The sequence below is a fragment of the Mytilus trossulus genome, chromosome 14 (assembly GCF_036588685.1).
Source record: "Mytilus trossulus isolate FHL-02 chromosome 14, PNRI_Mtr1.1.1.hap1, whole genome shotgun sequence".
Classification (NCBI taxonomy): domain Eukaryota; kingdom Metazoa; phylum Mollusca; class Bivalvia; order Mytilida; family Mytilidae; genus Mytilus; species Mytilus trossulus.
This window is the reverse complement of record NC_086386.1, coordinates 12,231,167-12,256,700: the sequence shown is the minus strand read 5'-3', so window position 1 is coordinate 12,256,700 and position 25,534 is coordinate 12,231,167. Positions and strand designations below refer to the sequence as shown.

Sequence of the window (25,534 nt, the reverse complement as noted above, 5' to 3'; positions counted from 1 at the left end):
AATTTATTGATGTAAGACCTTTTTGTTGCATTATGTTTGTTCTCTCCATTGTATCATACGGGTATCTGGAGCACGAGAGTTCACTTGTGTTCATGTTGCCTATTAAAGCATTAGTATTCTGATTAGCATTGGTTTGTTTTAAGTCTTCCTTTTTATTTTGCCTGTCCTCGCTATGAATTTTATTGGTCTTGTTTTATCATATGTTATTACTTTGTCTATTGCACAAGGATCAATGTTGAATTATAATTTGGTAAACTTCGAAAAGAAATCTTGATTAATGATGTTTTTTTCTATTAAAACAAAAATTTCAAAAATAACACCAGAGAGTGACAGTATGATGACTTGGGTAACCACACCTCCGATACTTTTTGAGCCTTATAGGACAATCGTTAAAACCTCTAAGGGCAAATTTAAACTAGATTTGACAGTTATATTTATTCAAAACACACTTAAACGCAGATTTAACTTTTGATATATATGTTCATATATACAATTGAATACAAAATAAATTCCAACCATGCAACGGGATAGCTAGAGTTATTATTTTTTAACATGCTTCAACTGTTATTTTGTCTATTGTAGGAAACGATCATCCTTTTACGACGAAGGTGTACGATACTTCCAATTTCAAATAACACCTGACATGATTTGTCGAAATATAAGAGTACCGGTAAAGACAATATGTATTTAATTCGTCCATTCAGAAAAATATTTTTGAAAACTTCTTCAGTCATTAGTTTGCTCTTTCTACTATTTTGCTATATTCATTTTTTCACGAAAGAGATACAAATACCACGTGTGATTTGGATGTTTTGGGATCGAGGCTTTGAGCAAGCTCCAGAACTTCAACGTGCTTGTTTGAAATCATGGAGTGAACTAAACACAGATTTCAAAATTGTTATTCTCGACATGAAACAAGCTGAGGCTATTATCAACCGTAGAATATACTATTCAGACGAAGCCTGGAACAGTGCCATCATTCAAGCAAAATCTGATATCATTCGACTAGAATTACTGGCACAGTATGGAGGAATTTGGGCTGATGCAACTGTTCATTGCAATGAACCATTAGTGTCATGGATTGATAGTGCAGCTGAAAGGAGTAATTTTTTCACATACGAAAGAAGGGACTCCGATGTGACCCAAAACGAGATGCCCCATATATCAAGCTGGTTCATTGCAACTACAAATACCTCTTACCTAATATCTAGGTGGAGACACGAGGTTCGTAAGAGGTGGTCTATTAAACCGTATCCACCTGATGTCTATGGATATTATTGGGTACATCGTATATTCCGTGATTTGACTCGCACTGATCCAGATTTCTATAATGAGTACAACAAGATGCACTTTATAAATGCCGCTGGACCTCATTGCTTAACACATCTAAAATCTCACATGTATAAAATGACAGCAGATTCATGTATAACTCGGTTTAAAATTAGTAGTCAGCAATACACTAAATAATTCTAATGATTTAATGTAGAAATATTTAACAAAACAACTAAACTCAGACAAAATTAATAACCGAAAAGGTGACAACAAATGAGTATTAAGTAGACAGCACATTTGTATAATATTGAAACAAGACATAAAAAATCATCAAATTTGTAGATTTAGTAACAGAAATAATAATTATATTATAATGCTAGGCTGAAAACACATTCTATATATATATTTTTTCTTAATAACAGCCCAACAATGTTAGATCTGTAACAGACTCATCAATAGATAATTGAAGGTAATACATGGCTGAAAACACATATCATATTCATAATTAAACAGTAAATTAAAAATCAGCACCAAAAAATACTTGCCGGAATTCAAACTCATGCTACTGAGATATCATGGCACAAAATCGCCTTGCGATATACCACTCGACCACCTAGCTAGGCTTTACAATTATAAAGCTTCTGGTGGCCGGGTAACCTTTCCATGTCAGTTTTTATCTGTCGTCGTAACCCGTCATGATAAATTATTCATAAAGATGGAATTTTTATTGTAGTGATATTTAGTGTAATTATGAATATAATATGTGTTTTCCATGATGTATCCCCTCACTGTTTATCCTATTGATGGATCTGTCAAAGAGTTGTCTTTCGTTTTGACGTACAAATACCTATGACTGCATTACGATCCTTTACGAAAACTAATTTAGCTGAACTGCAATCACTATCGTCTTCATTCCAAATGTGTCATGTACTGTGTTACAACTTAAAATCATTCTGCGGGAAAGGTAGTACTAGTAATTGGTCACAGAAGGCTGAAGTCTAGGTGGTCAAGTGGGCTAGATCACTGGACACAGTGTAGGTAGTGATATATCGACATCCCAATAGAGATTTTCAATAACTGTATGGCTCCGATCCGAGTCCGGTTCCGAGTCATAACAAGACAGTTTAAAAGTCAGGGGATATCCCAAAACAATATAAAAAAACCATTTTAAACATTGTGTTGTAATCATTATAATACTAATTGAAAAGTTCGTTCGGGGATTAACAAAACTCTCACAAACTCCAACAATGACTTTTAGTTTGTAACGAGGATGCCTTCAAATAGTTCCCATGACTTTATAGCATTTCAAAACGCCATTAGCATGTTCAACGGAAACTAGGTATTCTGTTATTAGTCATTTCAAACGCTTAGATTCATCTGAAAGTGATGAAACGATTATGGTTCAAGGTTGTCGTTGCGCAAATAAGAAATACAAACAACATAATTTATGGATTTATGAAAACAACTAAACACAAAATGTCAAACAATCATAAAACAAAGAATAATTTAAATCAAATAGATGTGGTATATGATTTCCAACAAGGCAACTTTCCAACAGTTATAACACTACAAAATGTATAGTTCTGCGTACAAACTTCAAATAATAAGCTACAAAGGGGCCGGAAATGACATAATTATGTGAAGCAAACCAAACGAGAAAACTAAAACGTATTCCCTTTTAATGCACAGTTCTAAATTTTTTTTTATATGGCTATATACTATCAAATAAAGATCCCCCTGAAGCCACATCAACCTCCACATCCCATCAATTCTTTTCCCACACACTACACAGTCCTGTCGTTTTAATTCGTTCTTTTATTTTTCGTTTTCATTTTGATCTATAATTTACCAGAATAAGTATGCAACAGTTTGTATCGTTTGTTCTCAATTTTATGTTATCTTTTTTAAGATTGTTTTCAGAAAAGCTTACATAAAATTGAGAAAGGAAATGGTGAATATGCCAAAGCGACAACCACCCGACCATAGAGCAGAAAACAGCCGAAGGCAACCAATGGGTCTTCATGTAGCGAGAATTCCCGCACCCGTAGGTGTCCTTCAGCTGGCCCCTAAAAATATGCATAATAGTACAGTGATGATGGACGTCATACTTAACTCCGAATTATACACAAGAAACTAAAATTTAAAATCATACAAGACTAACAAAGGCGGCTCCTGACTTGGGACAGGCGCAAAATTGCGGCGGGGTCAAACATGTGTATGAGATTTCAACCCTCCCCCTATATCTCTAGCAAATGTAGAAAAGTAAAAGCATAACAATAGAACACTCTTTCAATTGCGTTATCAAAAAAACCTGTCAAACTGAAAAGTTAAAGAAGATAATAGAATAACCATAAAGAAATTCATCAGTTAGAATAAAAAAAAACATACAGAAATAATCAAATAACAAGAGCAAAAAGACTCTGATTTTTGTTATCTGTTATAAAGAGGGAATGAAAAAGCGTTTTCTTCAACTATATGATGAATTGTTTTGCACTTTCCCATTGTAAGGAAAAAATGTAACACGGTAAAATTAATATGTGTACAAATAGTTTTGAGACCACCCCTACAGCTTACCTCTAGGATTTGTAGTCGTACTCGGTACTCGAATCAAGTAGTTATTGTAAATTTCTATTAGCATGAGATCGATTAACGGCGAAGGTCGAACAGAAAAATATCAAATTTGCAGATTTAATATTGTTGTACTGATATTTAGAATAGAAATGTAAAAATTGTACAAAACACCAATAGTACATAAGGATATATCAAATATCATTATATATAAATTTATCGAATAATATAGTGAAATTAACTGGCTGTTTCTGTATTAGCACTGGTATAGATTCAAGATTTGCTGTAGGGTCGAGGGCCAATACAGCTGACTGATTATCTATACCTGTGCCAATACAGAAAAAAACCCAGTTTATAACACTTTTATTAAATAGTTCTACTTTTTCAATAGAGACTTGTTCTGAATAATCTATTACATTCATCAAATGTGAATATAGGGCCAATATGTCCAATACGGACTAGCAATGATGTGAATATAGGACCAATATTTCCAATACGGACTGGCAATGAGTCCTGAATTACATTTACAGTATATGTTTAAATGTAATTCAGGATTCATTGCCAGTCCGTATTGGAATATTGGACTGGGCCGAAACGCAATATAGATCACGTGATTTATATGACCAAGAAAACGTCACCAGTAGGACACATGCCGATATGGAAGTATTAGGACTGTTTTAATCGTATTATTTAATAACCGATATAATCATCAATATGATGTGAAATTAATCGTATCAATCTTTTCCGATTTAACAATAAAACTCTTGAAATTATACAATAAACCCCGAACACAGCAACGCTCATTCAATTCTAAAATTTCGAAAATGACGTAGGCTAAGTATTACTAACATAGATCTCAGTGCATAAATATAGCTTTAAAGTTTGATAATAATTTATAAAAAAATATTCATATTAATTTCTGTTATTCAATATCTAAATCAATCAATTTTATTTCGATTTTTGATGATATTTTTTTTCGGCTTTTTTTCCTAATCGCTGCAATAAATGTAGTTCATCTTCCATCATGAATTTACATTCTTTTACAGTTATATTAAAAGAGTTATTCCAAACAGTTTCGTCGATTGTCAGTACTTCGGCAGGTTGATTTTTTGTTCTATTTTTACAATAAACTGATACAGTTTCTTGCACGGCTTTAAAGTTTTCAACTTCTTCATGGAAATTGTGGCTCGTTTTATTAAGTTGTCTCATAAACTTCGTCTCAAAATATTGATATAACCTAAAATCTGCATAATTATATTTTTGGAGGTTGCTGATATCATCTGGTGATAACTTAATTTTGTTTCCTTTTTTCTTTGAATATGCATTTATTGGCATGAATAATATATCTTTTAGATCCCAACATAATATTCTTTTCATTAGTACCAGAGATTCGACAAAGTATTCCAAAAGCATTATCAAAGAAAATTCTTTATCCAGTGATTTAAGTTTTTCATCAATTGCAGTATCGTTGTCAAAATATTTGACTGGGAGTCCAAAATCAAAGGACATCCGATTGTGCATTAGACGTTTATTTAAATCCGGGTGTTGTAAATACATGGACATACGTTCATTGTCGTTTTCTCCCTTTATTCTCTCTCTTATTCTATCAAGTACATGCCAATAATATACTCCAGAGAGAAAATGTGATGCTGGATGTCGTATTATTCCAATATTTACGGCATCCTGACCAAGTATTTCTGTAAATTTGTCTTTACTGTAAACAACGTGGTTACATATAATGCTATATGTTTCGTTTCGAGGAATTGGAATAAGTCTTTTTTTCTGTAAAAATGTATCTACGCCGAGATAATTCCAGCTACCACTGTCCTCTTTTGGTTTAGGAACCCTGGGTAATGCAATGTTCAGTCCATGAGAATCTCCATATCTTAGAAATATATTCATCACTGTGGAGCTTCCTGCTTTATGAACTTTTAAAAAAGCAACAGTGTTAATCCGATCCTTGCACACATCTTCATGTACCTTTCTTGGTTTCATTGTCGAATTTACATAAGTCAATTTCATGTCTTTCTTATTTATATCTATGGTTACTGTGTCATATAATGACACATTTGCTGCCAAAGTTCTTTCTGTTATGTTTGTACGTCTAAATAGTAATCCTTTGATACGTATGTCATAACATTGATACCAAATGTTCAGGAGTCCAATCAATAAAATGATTATTAATATGCATCTGAAAGAAGAAAGGTGGACTTGATTTAAGGTACTGTCTAATCATAAGACAGAAAAGATTAAATATGGTACTTAGAGATCTACACAATTTAAGATGCCAACTATTTACTTTACCATTTAAGGAATGACTGTAATATTGTTTATGTATATGAAGAAAAAATATAAAAAAAATTGGTGCACGTTGAATAATGCGCGTAGCGGGTTATTTAACAGTTTGCACCACATTTTGTTTTATGTTGTTTCGAATAGACAAAAAAAATATTACAGTCATTTCTTATAATTTAATTCTAAATTCCATTTTGTACCGTATAAAACCATTCAAAAACGTTGATGACGTCACAGTCATATGACTAAATTATGTCTATGGGCTAATAACAAAATAACGTCAGCCAATCATAATAGGCGTTACATCCAAAGTTTAACTATTTAATGGTTCACAAGATTATTCTTTCTGTTTAACAATAAACATAATGATCAGTAAATTTTCCGTTGTTTTTTTTTCTTTAATCTTTTTATATCGGGCTATTCGCTTTAGATTGAAAATTATCATCAGAAACTAAGTGTGCACGTGCATTTGTCAATGTAATACACAAAAGGCGTTATAGGCAATGTTGCGTTCAACAGATTATAAATGGAATTTCGAACTAGATTTTCGACGTTTTTCAATCTCGAGGATGTTTCCGGACCAAATCTCATCTCAAGGCCTTCGATGAGATTGCAGCTTAGAAACATCCTAACGTTTGCACAATCATTGAAAATCTCGAAATAACATGTTATGACCATGTCATGGGTGTATGGTATTAACAAAACGTACATCGTACGATTTATCTTACATGAAAAAAAAAACACCGTAGTATACCGCTGTTCAATAGTCATAAATCGATTTATTTTAAAATAAATCCAAAATAAAAACTAAAACAGAGGGAAAGATATACTAGAAGCAAAAAAAAACAACGGAACAACAGAAACTAAACTGAACTAAAAAAACCACACAAACATGCATAGAAACGGTCAGAGAAAATAAATCAAAACGAAAATCCTTAATCAAATGGCAAAATGAAAAGCACAAACACATCAAACGAATGGATAGCAACTGTCCAGTAATTGTATTGTATTTACTATGAAAAAACATTTGTTTATTTCAATATGTTTCAATTAAAAACCTGTCTGCATAGTGAACATAAAATGGTGTGATACATTTTGTTTCAGGAGAATAACGTATGTCGACGATAAATAAGTCTTTTCAGATTTGACTCATTATGGTCTTGAAGTTGAGATCCTAGGAATTATTTATGCTTTATCGTAATTACATGTTAAATGTTTTTTTTTTCTTTGTATATTTTTAATGTCCTTTTGATTTAAGTGTTCCAAAGCCTAACATGCAAAACAGCTGTAATTCAAAATGTTTAAGAAATAAAATTCTGAATAGACACATTTTTTTATGTTAGCCTTCCTCTTTCCTTGTTTTGATATCTATAAGATGATGCAATGTTTTTAAAAATACAGAAAATGATGTTTTAGTTCACTATGAACTTTTCATCAAACATACAAAAAAGTAATTGTGACAAGAATTTAAAAAAAAATGAACTTATCTTAATTCAGGTCGAATTTCGACATCCACCAGACATAAGATACAATACAAGACTGGTACCTGTGACAGTATAATAACTCTTTTATTTTTTTTTCATTTAGTGCCTACATTTGAACATAAGAATAAAGGACACAAAAAAATTGTTCAGTTGTATTGATAAACATAATGACATTTTTGAAGAAAAAACATGTTTGAGTAATGAATGTGTAAAAGAGACATCAAGCCAACCAAATCAGCAGAACACAGAAAACACACCTTTTTCTAAAACAAGGCGAAATTTGGAAATACGTTTTTGCCTATCAAATGATCAGTAAATCTCATTGTTGTTTATTAATATGGATAAATACTTATTATTTGTATGTTGCGAAGCTAGAAGAGAATACTTTTTATTGCTTTCCTATTTTCATTCGCTTAAATAAAAACATAATAGTTTGCTCCTCCCCTTTTTCGCATGAAATCTTTGAGAGAGAGAGTGGGTATCTACCTTTGATCAAATGGAAAATCGTCATATATTGAAGAATATATTGTATACAACATTATAAAGACAAAAATGAATATACCTTTCCTCTTTCTTTTTGTTTATTATACATTTGTTCATATAAGATTTCTATAATATTATCATTTGTTATTAGGTTACAAAATAAATGAAAAAAGTATTCTATGGTCTTGAAGTACATATTCTCTGTGATTAAAATCTAAATTACAAGCTTTTATATACGCTTTGGATTGTACATATTTTGACCACGAGTATCACTGAAGAGACATGTATTGTCGAAATGCGCATCTGGTGCAGAAAAATTGGTACCGTTAATGTTATTACTACCACTGGGTCGATGCCTCTAATGGTGGACTGTTAGTTCACGAGGGTATTACCAATGTTATTTCAACTGATCGTGCGGAACTTGCGTTTTAATTTGCATGAGGACAGTCTATTATAAGATGTGTGTGATAAGGATGATTGCCGTTATAATTATTACTGATTTCTAATCACCTATCAGTGTCATCAAAGGATTTTTCAAAACAATGACTGGACACTTCATTTTTGAGTTTGTCCTTAAATCCCTAACTATAGATGGATTGGTTTATTATGAGCGAACCGGTTAAACTCCGCCCAGTCAAGTGAAATAAATTGAGTAATATCACCAGTTCAGTAGCCAGTACTCCGGTACTGGCATGAAAATACGGATTTTTTTGTCTTACAAAATGATAAAAAATATTATAAATTAAGGAATGTTATACTTTTTGGAACTTTTGGATTATAGATCTTCATTTTTTATATAACCTTTGAATTGTACATATTTTGGCCACGAACATCACTGAAGAGACATGCATTGTCGAAATGCGCATCTGGTGCAGACAAATTGGTACCGTTAATGTTATTACGTGTAATAGTGTTCTTTGGTTTATCTTTGAATATTTATCAACTTTTACTGTTTAGTAAATTTTTGGTTATATAATTATTCTTCTAACGGCTCGGTACTTATTAGCATACTTCTCGCCATTGTGTTATTATCCTATGGTACTTTATTTCATGTCTTTAAATTTTGGCTACGTGCTTTCATATAATGTGTAGATGCCATTCGGTTTTCTTTGTTGACATAGTTGTATGTTTTATTGGGATTTAGTTTATAACAGTATATTGATTGCATTTGTTCCAATACATCTTGACATTTGTACCATTTATTTCACAAGTCCTTGTCAATTGTACGCGTCTTTCATATTATAGAGATTAAGCTAGCTGTATCACCAGGTTATTTTTGCTATATCTAAATTTCTGTATTTTAGCATAAGAATATGCTTGTACATAGTCACGAATTCGACAATTGTTTGCCATGCATTTGATGTGTTTGAGCTTTTTATTTTGCCAGGTAACTTTCTGCTTTGCATTTTAATAGAGTTTGGTATTTTTGTGTTTAATATTTAGTAGAATTGTACCTTTATAGATGTTCATGAAGTAAAAGGCTGCACTATAAAAAAAAAGATACATGTGCGTTTTCCTGTAAAATAAAATGAGGCGATATATTGAGGACTCATATCTATGGTTGGTTCCACATCTATGGCAGATTCCTAATCTATGGCAAGTACGACGTCACGCCATCCCAACTTTATAGTAAAGTTATTACAATCCTAATCTATGAGAAGTTTTGTTATTTCCTAATAAATGGCGGATTTTTTATGCTTCCTAATCTATGTCAGTTTTTGTGCAAATCGAAAACAATGCATTAGTTATACGACCGATCGTAACGACTTGTCTTAAAAATAAAACCTGTAGCATGTCTATAGAAAGGGGTAGGTCCATTAAGACCTCTTTTTGGCCCCAAAAATGGTAGTTTTACAAAATGTTTAAAATGTAAACTTTTAGCTATTTATTGGACAGTAAAATGCTTCTGCATGGGCTGTTTGTGACAATACAATGCACATATCTTAAGAACTAGCACCATTAAGTCATGCTTAATTACTGGAATCTTCACAATTCTAGCATTTTAGTTAAATTTTAGTAAAAATGGCTGCATTCGTATTCATCCTTAATATTGAATTATATACTACAGCTGTGCTATTTGAGCAGTCAAATTGCATTGACTGTATACTCATATGTGATATACAGTCACTGACCGTTTGACGTCAATAAAACATACAGGTTCGCGGAAATTTAACGTCGTCCGCTTCAAATTAAGAAATGATGTTTTTACTCAAAATACTTCATTTAGAACCGTTTTAAGAGTTGCAGTATATAAAGAATAACCATACATTGTCTCGAAATGTAAAAATCTGTTATTTTTACTCGGCTCGAAACAGGTTGAAATGCTCGGCACAGCCTCGCTTTCTACCTGTTCCTAAGCCTTGTACAAATAATATTGATATTTCGAGACAATGTGTGGTTATTCTATATGTAAGTTGTATTTGATGATAATACATAACATATATAAAGGTTGAGGATGAAAACGGAAACGGCCACTTTCATTTTGGACAAATAACATCTGAAAAGTGACATTTTTAGGCATATTTGGTAGATTTTCAATATTAAAGCTTGAATCAGATCTTTTTTAATGACTAAACCGTTAAAATCATTCATATCAACTAATTAGTTCAAATGAAATAGACACTAATGTGTTTAGAAAGTGGTCAAAATCTTTCGTCAGAAGAACTTGACATTTAAAGCCAAAATCGGTTCTTACCGGACCTACTCCTTTGATCAACATTTCATCATAACAAACAAAACCCGTTCATATCTTTTAAATCCCTTAACAAACAAAAAAGCCAGTTTTTTTTCCATAAAAAAATTCAAAAAGGAACTTTTCACATAATATTTATTTCATCGTTAGTACATCTTTTTTTAATGACGATTTAAATCAAATTGTTGTCCAGTAATTTTATCTTTCACTTTATAAACATTGCCAGCCGTAGACCCTTACATAAATACGATAACTCCTTTTCTAAAATTTCCAGTATTGAAAACATCAATGCCCATATTCATTGGAAAATGACACAATTCAAAGGTACAATGATAATAACTTAGTACGCCATACGCGCGTTTTGTCTATATAAGAATCATTAGTAATGATCAGATCAAAATAGTTTTAAAGCTAAACAAATGCAAAGTTGATGCAGCATTGAGGTCCCAAAATTCCAAATGGAGTACCAAACACGGCTGAGGTTATCTATTCCTGGGTTACAAACTCTCAGTTTGTCGAAAACTTTAAGCTTATATAACTTGCAATTAAAGACAGACAATTTTAAAGAGGTGGAGTCTTTTCAAAACTTTAATGAGTTTGTCGTATTGTTAATCAAGACATAACTGAAGAATGTTAATTAATGTTTTACATTTAAAAGTGGGACGAAAGATACCAAAGGACCAGTGAAACTCATAAATCGAAAACAAACTGACAAAGCCATGGCTAAAAAAATGAAAAAAGATATAATTTAAGTTACCTTGATGTAGTATTTCCACATGGACATCCCATTCCGATATATAACTATACAGCAGAGACTTTAATTGTAATTCTTTCTAGTTTGCGTACTGGTTGTCATACTTCTTATTACCAACAGCTGGTCAACCAAATTAAAATTGATATTTTTCTTTTATTGAGAAGCGAAAATTGAATGAGAAGATTTTATAGTTCTATCACAAAATATTGAAGTCTTGTTTAAGACATGTGCGGGTATTGATTCGTACGCAATAGCAATTATCATTCTACAAAATAGTCTAGCAGTTCGAATTTATCTCAAATAGAAAATATGTTTGTGTATGAGAAGATTTTATAGTCTATCACAAAATATTTAAGTATTGTTTAAAACATGTGAGGGTATTGATTCATACCACAAAATATTCTAGGCGTCGGAAAAAATGTTAAGATGATGGAAGAACCTATTTATTAATTTTGTATTTTTCTTTTTTTAAACGATTCGCCCGTTTATGTCAGGAATATGACAGTTGTTATCCAATTGTTTGATGTGTTTGGGCTTTTAATATTGCCAATGGATTAGGTACCTTCCGTTTTGAATTTTCCGCGGTGTTTGGTATTTTTCTAATTTTACTAATTTTAAGAGCGGTGTAATTTGGTGTTTGGGTGGAATGTAATTTCATATATTGGTTTTATAAATAATTGCAGTGTGTTTAAATACATTTTCGAAATTCGTGTAAAAGTCTTCTAAACTTCTAAAAGAATATAATACGTTACCGTTTATACTCTTTACATCTCCTATACGGAGATGGTCGTGCAAACAATAACTTCATCGTTTAGTTGTCAGACATAACATTTGTCCTGGTTTTTTTTTTACAAAGAGACGAACTCAAAACGATATTCTGAATGTAAATAGTTATCAAAGGTACCAGGATTATAATTTAGTACGCCAGACGCGCGTTTCGTCTTCATAAGACTCATCAGTGACGCTCAAATCAAACAAGTTATAAACCAAACAAATACAAAGTTGAAGAGCATTGAGGACCCAAAAATCCAAAAAATTGTGCCAAATACGGCTAAGGTAATCTATGCCTGGGATAAGACAATCCTTAGTTTTTCGAAAAATCAACCTTTTGTAAACAGGAAATTTCTAAAAATGACCACATAATTGATATTCATGTCAACACCGAAGTGCTGACTACTGGCCTGGTGATACACTCGGGGATGAAATGCCACCAGCAGAGGCACCGACCCAGTGGTGTAAATAGTTATCAGAGGTATCAGGATTATAAATTAGTACGCCAGACGCGCGTTTCGTCTTCATAAGACTCATCAGTGACGCTCATATCAAACTAGTTATAAACCAAACTGTTTTTTTTGGTTATTATCTTGAATATGATTATAGATAGAGATAAACTGTAAACAGCAATAATGTTCAGCAAAGTAAGATTTACAAATAAGTCAAATGACCGAAATGGTCAGTTGACCCCTTTATGAGTTATCGCCCTTTATAGTCAATTTTTAACCATTTTTCGTAAATCTTAGTAATCTTTTACAAAAATCTTCTCCTCTGAAACTACTGGGCCAAAAACTTCCAAACTTTAACTGAATGTTCCTTAGGGTATTTAGTTTATAAATTGTATCCGAAGTTTTGATCTATCAACAAACATGGTCGCCATTGCTAAAAATAGAACATAGCGGTCAAATGCAGTTTTTGGCTTATAACTCAAAAACCAAAGCATTTAGAGCAAATCTGACTAAGGTGTAATATTGTTTATCAGGTCAAGATCTATCTGCCCTGAAATTTTCAGATGAATCAGACAACCCGTTGTTGGGTTGCTGCCCCTGAATTGGTAATTTTAAGTATTTTTTTGTTTTTTTTGGTTATTATCTTGAATATGATTATAGATATAGACAAACTGTAAACAGCAATAATGTTCAGCAAAGTAAGATTTACAAATAAGTCAAATGACCGAAATGGTCAGTTGACCCCTTTAGGAGTTATTGCCCTTTATAGTCAATTTTTAACCATTTTTCGTAAATCTTAGTAATCTTTTACAAAAATCTTCTCCTCTGAAACTACTGGGCCAAAAACTTCCAATCTTTAACTGAATGTTCCTTAGGGTATTTAGTTTATAAATTGTATCCGAAGTTTTGATCTATCAACAAACATGGTCGCCATTGCTAAAAATAGAACATAGGGGTAAATTGCAGTTTTTGGCTTATAACTCAAAAACCAAAGCATTTAAAGCAAATCTGACATGGGGGAAATATAGTTCGTCAGGTCATGATCTATCTGTCCTGATATTTTCAGATGAATCAGACAACCTGTTGTTGGGTTGCTGCCCCTGAATTGATAATTTTAAGGAAATTTTGCTGTTTTTGGTTATTATCTTGATTATTATTATAGATAGAGATAAACTGTAAACAGCAATAATGTTCAGCAAAGTAAGATCTACAAATAAGTCGAGTTGACCAAAATTGTCAATTGACCCGTTAAGGAGTTATTGCCCTTTAAAGACTTTTTTCACAATTTGTTCATCATGTTGACTTACTTTAAAAAATCTTCTCCTTTGAAACTGCTGTATCAATTTCAGCCAAACTCAGACTTGAGTTTCAGAGTATCTAGTATAAATTTTATATTTATTTCCTTGTATGTCAAGAAACATAGCTCCTATGGCTAAAATAGAACATAGGAGAAAATGATTTTTTTTTTGTTTTTCAAGAAAATAGCACGATCCAAAGAACATTTAAATAAATTGAAAAGCCAAAATAATCATTGATGAGAGATTTAACCAAAAGAATTAAGATGAGCGATCCAGGCTCTTGAGAGCCTCTTGTTTATATATTTATGCCTTATGTTACGACGTTTCCGAAAGGCACATGTCCATTATCCTTGACCTCATTTTAATTGTTCAGTGATAACTTGAAACAAAAGATTGATTGTAGTGTTAATATTAATGTCTCTCTGATTATGAGTAATTATTAAATAACAATATTTGGTATGTGTGTTTTTGTGTTTTGTCTGTTTTTTCTAATACAGTATGCAATAGTTTTACTATATTTGGTGTACGGAATAATTGTTCAGTTTATATGCACAAACTGGCATATCATCTGACCTTGACCTCATTTTCATTGTTCTGTGGTCAGTGTTAAGTTTTTGTGTTTTGGTCTGTTCTTCTTAAACTATAAGCATAGGTCAGCTAAATTTGTTGGATGGAAGGATTTTAAGCTGTTCATGTCTGCCTGGCATGGTTCATCTGACTTTGATATCATCTTCATGGTTCATTGGTCAATGTTTGGTTTTTTGGTTAAGTCCATTTCTTAGAAGCTATAACCAATATTATAGGTCGACTATATTTAATGTATTGAATGATTGTGAGGTATATAATTTCTGTGCACACAACAATGTTTGTCATAACAATTAATTTAGATAGATCGTTATGTTTTTAAAAGGTCAGGCATCAAGAATTTTTTGAAGTAAAAACTTCGACAAACTAATGCCTCACTAAAGAACTGATACTGACTTCCCTTCCCAGAAGAACTTGGGAGCCGTTTTTTTTGTTATTCTGCCCTACAACAAACTCCAAAATGCATTGAATGGGTTAGTTAAGGTTCACATACTTTGCTGCTTTGGTGATTCCTTTTAACATTCGATTGATAAATGAAAGTCGACTGTTTCATGAAGATTTTATTAATATGCTAATTCGTGCTTATCTTCTTGTTCTTTCTTTGAATTTACATATCCATCAACACAGAAATAACCATTGTTTCGGCAGTATCGGAATCTACAAATAAGTAAAATCATGAACATTTGTATGATATTCGAATTCTAATTTTATGAGTGAACTGTCCCTATTGACCTAAAGTAATTTTGAAAAGGGCGAAACGAATACTCATTGCAATAAAAAAAAATGAGGACTCTATTACAGTAAAGCAGTATTCATAACGATTTTCAACACCTATATCTTACGTTTATGTATGTTTAACACATGATGTCATTCGGGTTAATCAGGGTCACCCGAGCCGTGCAGAAATATCCTATATACCTATATATAATCAATATTGCATAACCTTTACAAATGAAAAATCTTTTATATCAAAATCAGTTCAACAACACACCCTTCTAAAAATAGCTAGATATATAGGCATGGATGAAGTCATCTTAAAGCCAATAATTTATAAAATCTGTAGGATAAATAAAGTGGTTCAACATTTGTAGTGCACGTAATGTTAATAATCTTATGAATGCACTTTCCTTCAGAATTTATATCAAAAGTTTCGTATGTGAAGAGCGCAGGATACAAATACACAACAATCAGATCAAATCAAATTTAAGGCGAAAGTAGGGATTAAACCCCTTATATATATATATATATATGAAAGAATGAAAAAGAACAATTATTGGTACAAATTATCATGGTTGCATTTGTTCTAAATATAATCGAGCATATTACCTTGGTTGTAATTCCTTGGAGTGTTGTTTCGAGTGTAAATGAATACTGGTGCAGATCCTCTCTTTTCCCACTTACAAGGCTTGTATGTATCCGCTATTACGAACAACCCATAGTCTTGAGCACAACCAGCGTAACTTCTGTTAACAAGAAACCTCCTGTCTAACCATCCATTACGCTGGTCACTGAAAAATTGTATATGTAAAAATAAGGAGATGTAACTTGATTCGAAGAAGCATTAATGATTGTTTAATGATTGATCGTGTACACACGTATAGTGAAAGTGCTTCATACAATACATGCTTTATCTATTTGAGGTAAACCACACGTTACTGTCAGACTATGAATATAAGGTAGACATTAATATCTCTCCATAAGCATACAGTAAGCTGGAGATGAAGAAATCAACTGATGCATTTATGAAATTGGGTAGTGTAGTTCGGGTGGAATGGTAAAACATTTAAAAAAGTTAACATTAATGATAAGTTTAATGGTTAGAACAAGTTGTAAGGTTAGTGGAAAGAGATTGCGTTAGAGTTGGGTTATAAGCGTCTGGTGTGTATGCAAAATTTGAATCCTTGTATGTATGATGAGTTTATTTAAGGGTTGTCGAATAAATCTAGACAAAAAACATGAAACGAATTGATATATAAAAATAGAACTGTTACCAAAAAATTGTAAAACAATGAATTGATACCTACAAAAAAATAGTATTCTACTAGAAATGTGTACTGTTGATCATTTGACCTGTTGACTTGGCAACATGTCAACCTAACTAATATAGAAAAGATAATGTGAATCTGGAATCGAGTAACCCGACAAATTAGCATAAAAAAGCCATTGATTGTCAAGGCAGCGGGAAAATAGTATACCCGGACAAGATATGTCACAAGTCGATCTATTAACGGCTTACTTGTCGACTTTTCTACATCCAAACATATCGTCTTGTCGACTTGTCGACTTGTTAACTTATTAATTGTCAGCTGATTGACTTGTCGGCCTGCTAGCCTATTGAACTGTTTATTATGATAATATTAATGTCACGGCATATAAACATAAAAATAAGAAAGATGTGGTATGATTACCAATGAGAGACACTGTGGATACATTCTTGTTTAATGTTAATTTAACCATTTTATTAAGAATGATATGGGTAGACTCAGAAGTTTGTTGTGCATCGGCGTAATCTTTGCAGGAACTGTTGTACTTCGACTAAATTTAAGAAATCATTTGAAAATAATGCATTAATTAAAACAGTTTTAGCTAATTATTGTAATATTTGCAATATATATAATTCACCCGTTAATTGAAAAGACATTGAAAGTACTGCATGGAGCCAAACCATTAAAGCTGTTGTCGGCCAAGTTTTTCTTATCAAACCAATTCATATTGTTGGTGTTTTTACCATTGAAGGTCATCCACATCACTCTTTTATTCTTATCAAATAGTTCCAATTTAACCCGAAACAATAGAAGAATACATTCTTAATGGTTTCATTATATCAATTTGTGTTTTACCGCTATATGATCGATATTGCTATTATGAGAGATGATTGTGCTTTCAGATTGATCAGAAACGTAGGGCCTGTCTTGTGATTAGACATTAACAGTAGAGTCTATTGACATTTATTTGGAGAATAACACTACGGGAAAGGAAAGCAAGGGACCTGTAAAACTAAACGTATTCATTTAACTGCTGACTTACTGATAATGCTACAACACTGCACAACTCAAACAACTCTTTATTGGACACCTCCAGGAAAAAAACCAGGGAGACTAAAAATAACCTGGCAAGGGATTATAGCAGCTGCATAGGAAGCGATGGATTACACCTTGGGTCAGGCCAAGTACATGGCAAAGGAGAAATGGAGATAATTTGTTGTGGCCTTAATTACCACTGCGGATGAAGATGATAAGTTAGTAAGTAACTCATATGCCCGGAAGAATAAGAGGTTACTGAATAAGAAACTTGTCGTTTTACCTCCTTTGTTTCATCACAGATTGTTGAATCAACCAACCCTCATTTCTATTTCCAGATGTAAGTCGAGATATCAGAAATAATTAACTGTATCGGTTTATAAACGTAACTGCGGACAAGCATATCAAAAGGTCGTGCGACATAATCAGTCAAACACACTTTATTAGATTAACTCTCTAAGGAACGATCGTTTTCATTGGTCAATTCAAACTTTCGACCTTACACCTGCGAAAATAGAACACACGTACTTTAACGTTGAATGGACTGAATAATATTCACGTAGCTGGTTAAAGTCGTTTAAAGCTTCCATCGTCGTATTCGCATACATGATTCCAATCACAATTCTAGCTTTTATAAACGTGCATGTGAAACTGTTTTATAATTTTCTGCAGTTTGAAGTAAAGTTTAAACTTTAAAATCTTAACAGTTTTAACATCTAAATATTGTATATAAATATCTCCTCTAGATCAAGGGACGACATCAAAAGTTCAATGTAGGATAAAAAAAATCAAATTCACATATTTTGTTCATTGACTCCCCCCTAGTTGATTATCCTGCCTTTTCTTTTACCCAATGGACTCAATGAATGAACATTGTACTTGAAAAATGGAACCGTACTTTACTACAAACACTTTTCATATTCTTTGTCAAGTTTTATGTATTCGACATGGCATAGTGATTTTTTTTCTGATTCCGTTTACTTGAGAGAAAGTAAATCCATAACATGTAACCAACCATGCTTTGTTAAGAAAAAACAGAGATAGCCAATCATGGCACATGGGATGATTAAATGTAGTTTATAACTCCAACGATATACTTCATGAGGTTTTGCTATTCTCGGTTGAAAAACGAACGTAAATCATAAATTGTAAATATAAGACCGTTGGTTTTCCCGTTTGAATGGTTTTACACTAGTAATATTGGGATCCTTTATAGCTTGTTGTTCAGTGTAAGCCAATGCGCCGTGTAGAAGTCCGTACATTGACCTATACTGGTTTACTTTTATAAACTGTTTTTTTTTTTGGATGGCGAGTTGTCACATTGCATTTCACACCACATCTTCCTATGTAAATAGTAACAAACAGTTTTTATATAAAGTGTTTATTCATTAAATCATTTAAATGTATTGATAAAAAGGTGAGTTTCTTCTTGCACTTGCATTTAGTCATCCTTGATTTCTTGATATTTTGTTTATCACTTTATCATACACGTTTCTTTATGTATTTCATTTTAAATACGAATGCATACTACATATACTTAAGTGGGTAGTATCTATTATAAAAATTGGATACAGAATAATGTGGCGGGTTTAAACATGTTAAATCCCAACCCTCCCCCTAACCTGGAACAAGTTCACTACAAAGCAGAAAGACGACATAGATGTAAAACCATAATTTAAGACGTGGAAAAAATGTAATTACATGTATTTATTTTAGACACGGAGACATTGTATAGATCAACCAATTCATAATGGTGTCCATTTCAATCTTTACTTCTCATAACTCTTTCGGAGCAATTTCTTCGTAAGGAGTACACTCCTGTATATAAAGTCAGTATAGTTAGAACATGCACGAGCATAACGTATCAATTAAGATTCGAAAAACAATACGACTGAGCAGAAGGTATGTTACTGCTTTGAAATGGAAAATGGATAATTGGGAAGCTCGGATGTTGAAATCATCCCCTTTGTCATAGATGTTAGTCTGAGTTGTCAATCTCTGTCAAAATTGAGGAAAAGTCCAAGGTATGAAGCAGTCTTCCTTGTGTCAGGAGTATCCTTATTTTTTTTAGTGATGAACATAATCATTACATCAATGATAGACACCACATGATGACACAAAAAGTGACGCGTTTAAGTAACTTATATGTAACCTCGAACTCAAAGCAATAACTTTCACAATACTCGTCTAAAAAAAATTCAGGACAACTATTGTAATGAAAAGTAATTTCATAATTATATGGACAACAGACGATACAACATAACACATTTTTCAACCAAACCACAACAGCAGAGATGAGTCCGACTACTTTCAATGTATATGATTAAATTACAATTACTTTGTCATTTAACGATTAAATTAAATTAATGATTACATCATTTCTGAAAGTGTCTGATTAAATTAATGATTACATTGGCAAAGTAATCATGATTACATCTGATTACAATGAATTGAAAAAAAAACATTTTGCATGATGTGAATAAATAAACGTTTAATATAGTACTATAGCATTTTTTAGAAATTATTGTGTTTGCTATATTATAAAATGTTAACTTCAAACTTCATCTATTTAATGAACCTCAAAAGTTCACTTCATACATACATGAACATTGTGTCACTGGTTACGACCCATTGCACTTTATCATCATTAATCTCTGAATTAGTTATATTTACATATAACATGTACTGTGAGCTTTCAATTTTTTTACCTTTGCAGAAGACAGGGGTAGTAGATGATTTATAACAATCACATTTCAGTGCGTGCTTATGTCTCATATATCCAAGAGAACTTGAGATAACGAATATGATTAGAAAAGAAGTGTACACGTCTGCTCGAATACTTGATAATTTCTAGGATATTGTCACAGATACACTGCAACAAACTAGAATCTAAGACAAACTTGATGATTTAACTTTCGTAATGTCAATTTTCAATTTCTGGCAAAAAGATACCAATTAAGATTTAAATACAATTAAAAGTATAAATGTACTGAGATACATTTTATAATGCATTAACAGCTCTACAAAGAATGAAAAATGAAAAGCTCTTGCTTGAATATTTGAAAATAAAGGATCCTTTGACAGATACAGAATTTTTGTTTGAAATTTAATATTGCAGTTTATCGTTCTTCCCTACGCATAAAACCCTGCTCTGTCTCTCCGTAATTCCCATATTAAGGCTTCAAAAAGATATTAGGCATTATCAGCGACGTCACAATGCGATAGGAGACGTTATCAAGCTTGTTTTTGTCATCGGAAGAGGGGAAAGACAAGTAAAAGAACGATAAACAGATAATCGGGTTTTCTTCGTATGTTTATCGTAATACCAGCCGGAGGACACAATGTTTAGCTATCTCGCCAAAGTTCATATTGTGACTCGCGGATGATATTTTACGATACCAATTGTTAGTAAACCCGATAATCTATACTTGTACAAGGGGAAATATCGTAGTCAAAAACAAATGTTTTAATCGTTAGTGACTGTTTAATCTTATATTATATACCTATATGGAGTTATTTTCTTTCAGAACGTCAGGTCATTCTTTTTCAGAATCAACCCGGACGATACCATGTTTCAATGGTATATGCTCCAAGGCATAACATAATGACATGTGTAAGGTCATTATTTTCCTTGATAAACATGCAATCTATGATTTACTTCAAAATTTTATTCGTCTAATAGTTTTTTGTTGCCTATATGGAAATTTTGTTTCTAAAGTTCAACCGATGATAGATGTAAAAGAAACCGTCATTGTTGACCCGCAATTTAATTTTAGAAACAAATAACGTGAAGTTTTGTTGATTTATCACTATGATAAAGAAACATTATCATATAGGTCAGAATAATTTTAATGTAGACTTTCATAAAATAAATCCAGATTTAACATATTCGTGTGTAAGATTTTGAAAATCTTATTGAGTCAAACTGCATAGGTTGATTGCTTAACGTCCAGTGGCAAATATTTCATGCATGTTCATTTCATGCATGTTCAGAACGAGACACACTGAATAGGAAATCATACTGTGACCTACATGTATTTATATTCGTCTTCGTGTCAGTTCGTAACTTTTTAAAATTTATGTATACCTTTTACTCTATCAAATGATCAACTAATAAAATAATCTTATATTCTATTGAATAACATTAACGTAACTCACGAAAGGGTCGGGTGCGGAGGGTCTATAATTTTATCCCGATTATCTTTTAACAAAATGTATTGCTATTCGAAAGATATTCTTTCTGAATTTTTCATTCGATTCAAGTGAAATGGTTAAATAAATAACAACTTTTCCGCGATATTAATATCATAACAAAACGAAAAATAATCATACCCCTCCCCCTTTTCCATAAGCTAAGTGATACAATAAATAACTTACAATGTGTCTTGTATTTGTCATACACCGTCATCGGATGGTAACAATACATTTGTGTCTTACTTCATGCAGTTAAAGTAATAATTTTATTGTGTATGGATAACAATTTTTAAAAGGTTTATATCTAAGTTATTTAGTGAGTTTTATTTCTCATTTTAAATGATCCGCAGGGCGTATTAAAACCTGAACGCATTAGAAAGGAATATCCCACTTTAGTGTTGTCGGTAAAAAAGGATACTAAATTTTACAAATCTTTATAAAATTAATATTTTTTGACGGTATATAAGTCAGATAATGCATATTTTAAGGTTTTTCTTGTCGTAGAACACACCGAGGGGTGTCAGGATTGTTCAAAGAAAGACCTCCCTGCGGTCGGTCTTTCATTTGATCAATCCTGACACCCCTCGGTGTGTTCTACGACAAGAAAAACCTTAAAATATGCATTATCTATAACATAATCACATAAATGTCAATACACAAGCATTTAAATTAATTTAAAATTATTTATATATCTACATCGTAATATATGAAAAATAGCATCTTATATTTTCAGGGACAAAGATGGTTATTTGGAAGAGCAGTATGTAGATCACTGATGCAATCTTTGATGTAGAGGGTCTACCTGAACAATGTATCCAAATTCACCACTGCAAATGTAAATGTAAATTTAGTCTCCTTCCATGTTGATTGAATTTCAATTTGCATTGCTATAAACAAATACAATTCTAATTCTATTATTTGTCTTTACTACAAATCACAAAAGAAACTGATTATATGTTAGCCTTTGCAATTTAAAATTGTAGTAAAATTCTTGTTTTTGATCAAATATATTACCAGCTTCCTTTTTCGACACCAAAAAACATGATCAAATGCAATATTGGATCAACAGACGTGTAACGGCGAAATAACGCACATTTAAAGAGTATTGTGTACATCTAGTCAGCAGGAATAATGTTAACGTTACCATTTTTACTTGAAGCCAAAGCCATGCAGGTAATCATAGATTTGCATGATGAAGCAATAGTCCAAAATTTAAAATAATGTATTGTAAAAGCAAATAAAAAAAAAAACAGAGTTCGGATTTTTTCGTGCAACTACCGAAGTTCATGCTACTGGGCTAATGATACCCTCGGGGATTAAAGGTAGACCAGCTTAAGTATTGTTTCATCCCATGTTTATCACAAAATTGCGATTAGCGTATACCTTACATTATATAATAAACAGTTTATTGGCTTATACGGAACAACGTTTTATTTCGATTTTTTCCCAAGCGATAAATTACATCAAATAATTTAAAACCTACATCGAACAACCCTCTCATTCCCTGGTTAATAACCCTTGTCGGAACTTAATGATCACAAGTTAACTCTCTTTGAAGTATAACGTCACTTAACGTCAAATAAACAAAAACGACAATGTTAAAAGGCCATCAAGTGACTAAGAAACAAGTTCAAACAAGACTTTCAAATTCATCTAGTGTCGACGATATCTCTTGAAAACGGCCCTTTTCAGGGGTCTACCATGTTTTTACATACGATAAATGTCAATATACACAAAATAGTTTTATAATGTAAGGGTTTTGACACTCTACTACAATATTTTACTTTTTATTGTAATTGGCTCGTTCGGCAACTTAAAACAATTCTAGCCTGTTGAGTCTATAAATATCCAAATGTCAACTTGAGTCAGGGTTATTCCCCTCGGGCTAAACCATTTGTGAATTAACCCCTACTCAGGTCGACAACTTTGGATAAACACCTTCTCATCGATTCATTATCTTATATTGTAATGACGAACAGTAGCATGCCATTGCTCACATTTTGTCCCGTGTGATTGAGTTACAATGTACTTGCAATAAGATAGTAAAATAGAACTCTGTATAATAGAGGGTAACAACAAGTAATATAAGATAAGAAGATATGGTATGATTGCCAATAATAAAACTATCATATAGAATTTTAAAAAAGTAAAAAGACAAAATAAATATACTACTATTGCCTTATTCAATATCGACAGGCGAAACAATTTCTATTTTGAAATTAAAAATTTCCCTCACTGGAGGAGCAATATACCAACTTCACCCACGTTCGAAGTATAAGTTTCTCATGCATGTGAACACATATTTGGTTTCGGGATCTCAACTGTTGTCAGATTATCCGTTTATTTTTGTTGTGAATGATTAACTGTTAATTTTCATTAATTATGGCACATAACACCCCTTTTTCTTTTTTATAAGACAAAATAGCTCAAATTTTAAGCAAATTCTTGATTTTTTTCTTTTGATTTGAAACCCAAGCAATGCCAATGAAAATAAAAGGTAAAAAGTAGAATCAGGCTTTTCCAGCCATATTTCAAAACTCAAATATCTCGAAAAGAAGCTCCATAACTCACTATTTTCAGTTTTTTTCCTTAACTAATGCTCATCCGACTTATAGTATTAATTTGATTTTTTTTTTCTAATTTCACCTAAGTAAACATGCACAAAATGGTGATATGGCTACTCTTTCGACGATTACTGTTTCGTCCCTTTTGGTGTTCATTCAATTCAACAATTATATTTGTCATCTTTAAATGTTTTCTTTTTACCAATTTATAAAATTTGAACATTGGTTAATTATAGTCCAGTCAATCTAGCACAAATTTGAGCCTAACCCGAAAGTAATTGCAACAGAAGGTTTTTAAGTTTTGATCTTTAGCATTACACCCCAAATATACACAGAAAAAAGTCCCATAAAATCTAACTTGAGGAAGACTAAAAAAATCACAATTTAAAATTCCTATAGAGATTTGCATTGAAAAGGGAGATAACTCTTGCGAAAAAGGCAGAAATATCAAGAAAAATTGATACACAATTATAATTTTACCGCTTCTATTCATCATAATGTATTGATTCTTGATATTTTAGCGTTCTTTAAAGTATAACAAACAACTCTAAAGGTATTTTTCATATCTTTTATTACGCTTTAATCTAGATTTCGTAATTCATTAGTTGACCATTTATTGAATTTTTCAACATGTCAATGTAAATAATCTCATATTTTACAAAAATATTTAAGCATGTATTCTTCTTTTTATGGTTTGAAGGTTCTTTAGATAAGTAAGATGCTGAAAAAAATTAATATACAGATATAGACAATACCAAATTTTTAAATTATTTTTTCAAAATGGTCACAATGCTTCAAATTTGCCATTTCTTAAAATGAAAAATGCACAAAAATATAAAACTACCCATAACAATTCGGTTTTGTACATTTCATGAGCCGAAGATAATACAATTTAGTCAAATACAAACTTATAACCCCATCAAAGTATCATACCTTACATGAATTTCAAGAAAAACAACCCAAAACTGACAAAAAAAGACTCATTTTTGCAAGAGTTATCTCCCCTTCCAATGTAAATTTCCATAGGAAATTAAAAATACTGATTTTGAGTTTTCCTCAAGTTAGATTTTATGGGACTTTTTTCTGAGTATATAAAGGGCAT

At 31.9% G+C, this 25,534-nt stretch overlaps 1 protein-coding gene across 1 annotated transcript; it reads right to left on the bottom strand.

The window, feature by feature from the left end:
• Positions 1-4,788: 4,788 nt before the first annotated feature.
• Positions 4,789-5,835, bottom strand: LOC134697483 (galactosylceramide sulfotransferase-like). The gene has a single exon (XM_063559763.1). It carries the CDS (start codon positions 5,833-5,835, stop codon positions 4,789-4,791), a length of 1,047 nt encoding a protein of 348 aa, XP_063415833.1.
• Positions 5,836-25,534: the final 19,699 nt, after the last annotated feature.

Excerpts from the sequence above, each read along its gene's own strand:
- LOC134697483 (XM_063559763.1), bottom strand. The coding sequence starts at position 5,835 with ATGAAACCAAGAAAGGTACATGAAGATGTGTGCAAGGATCGGATTAAC.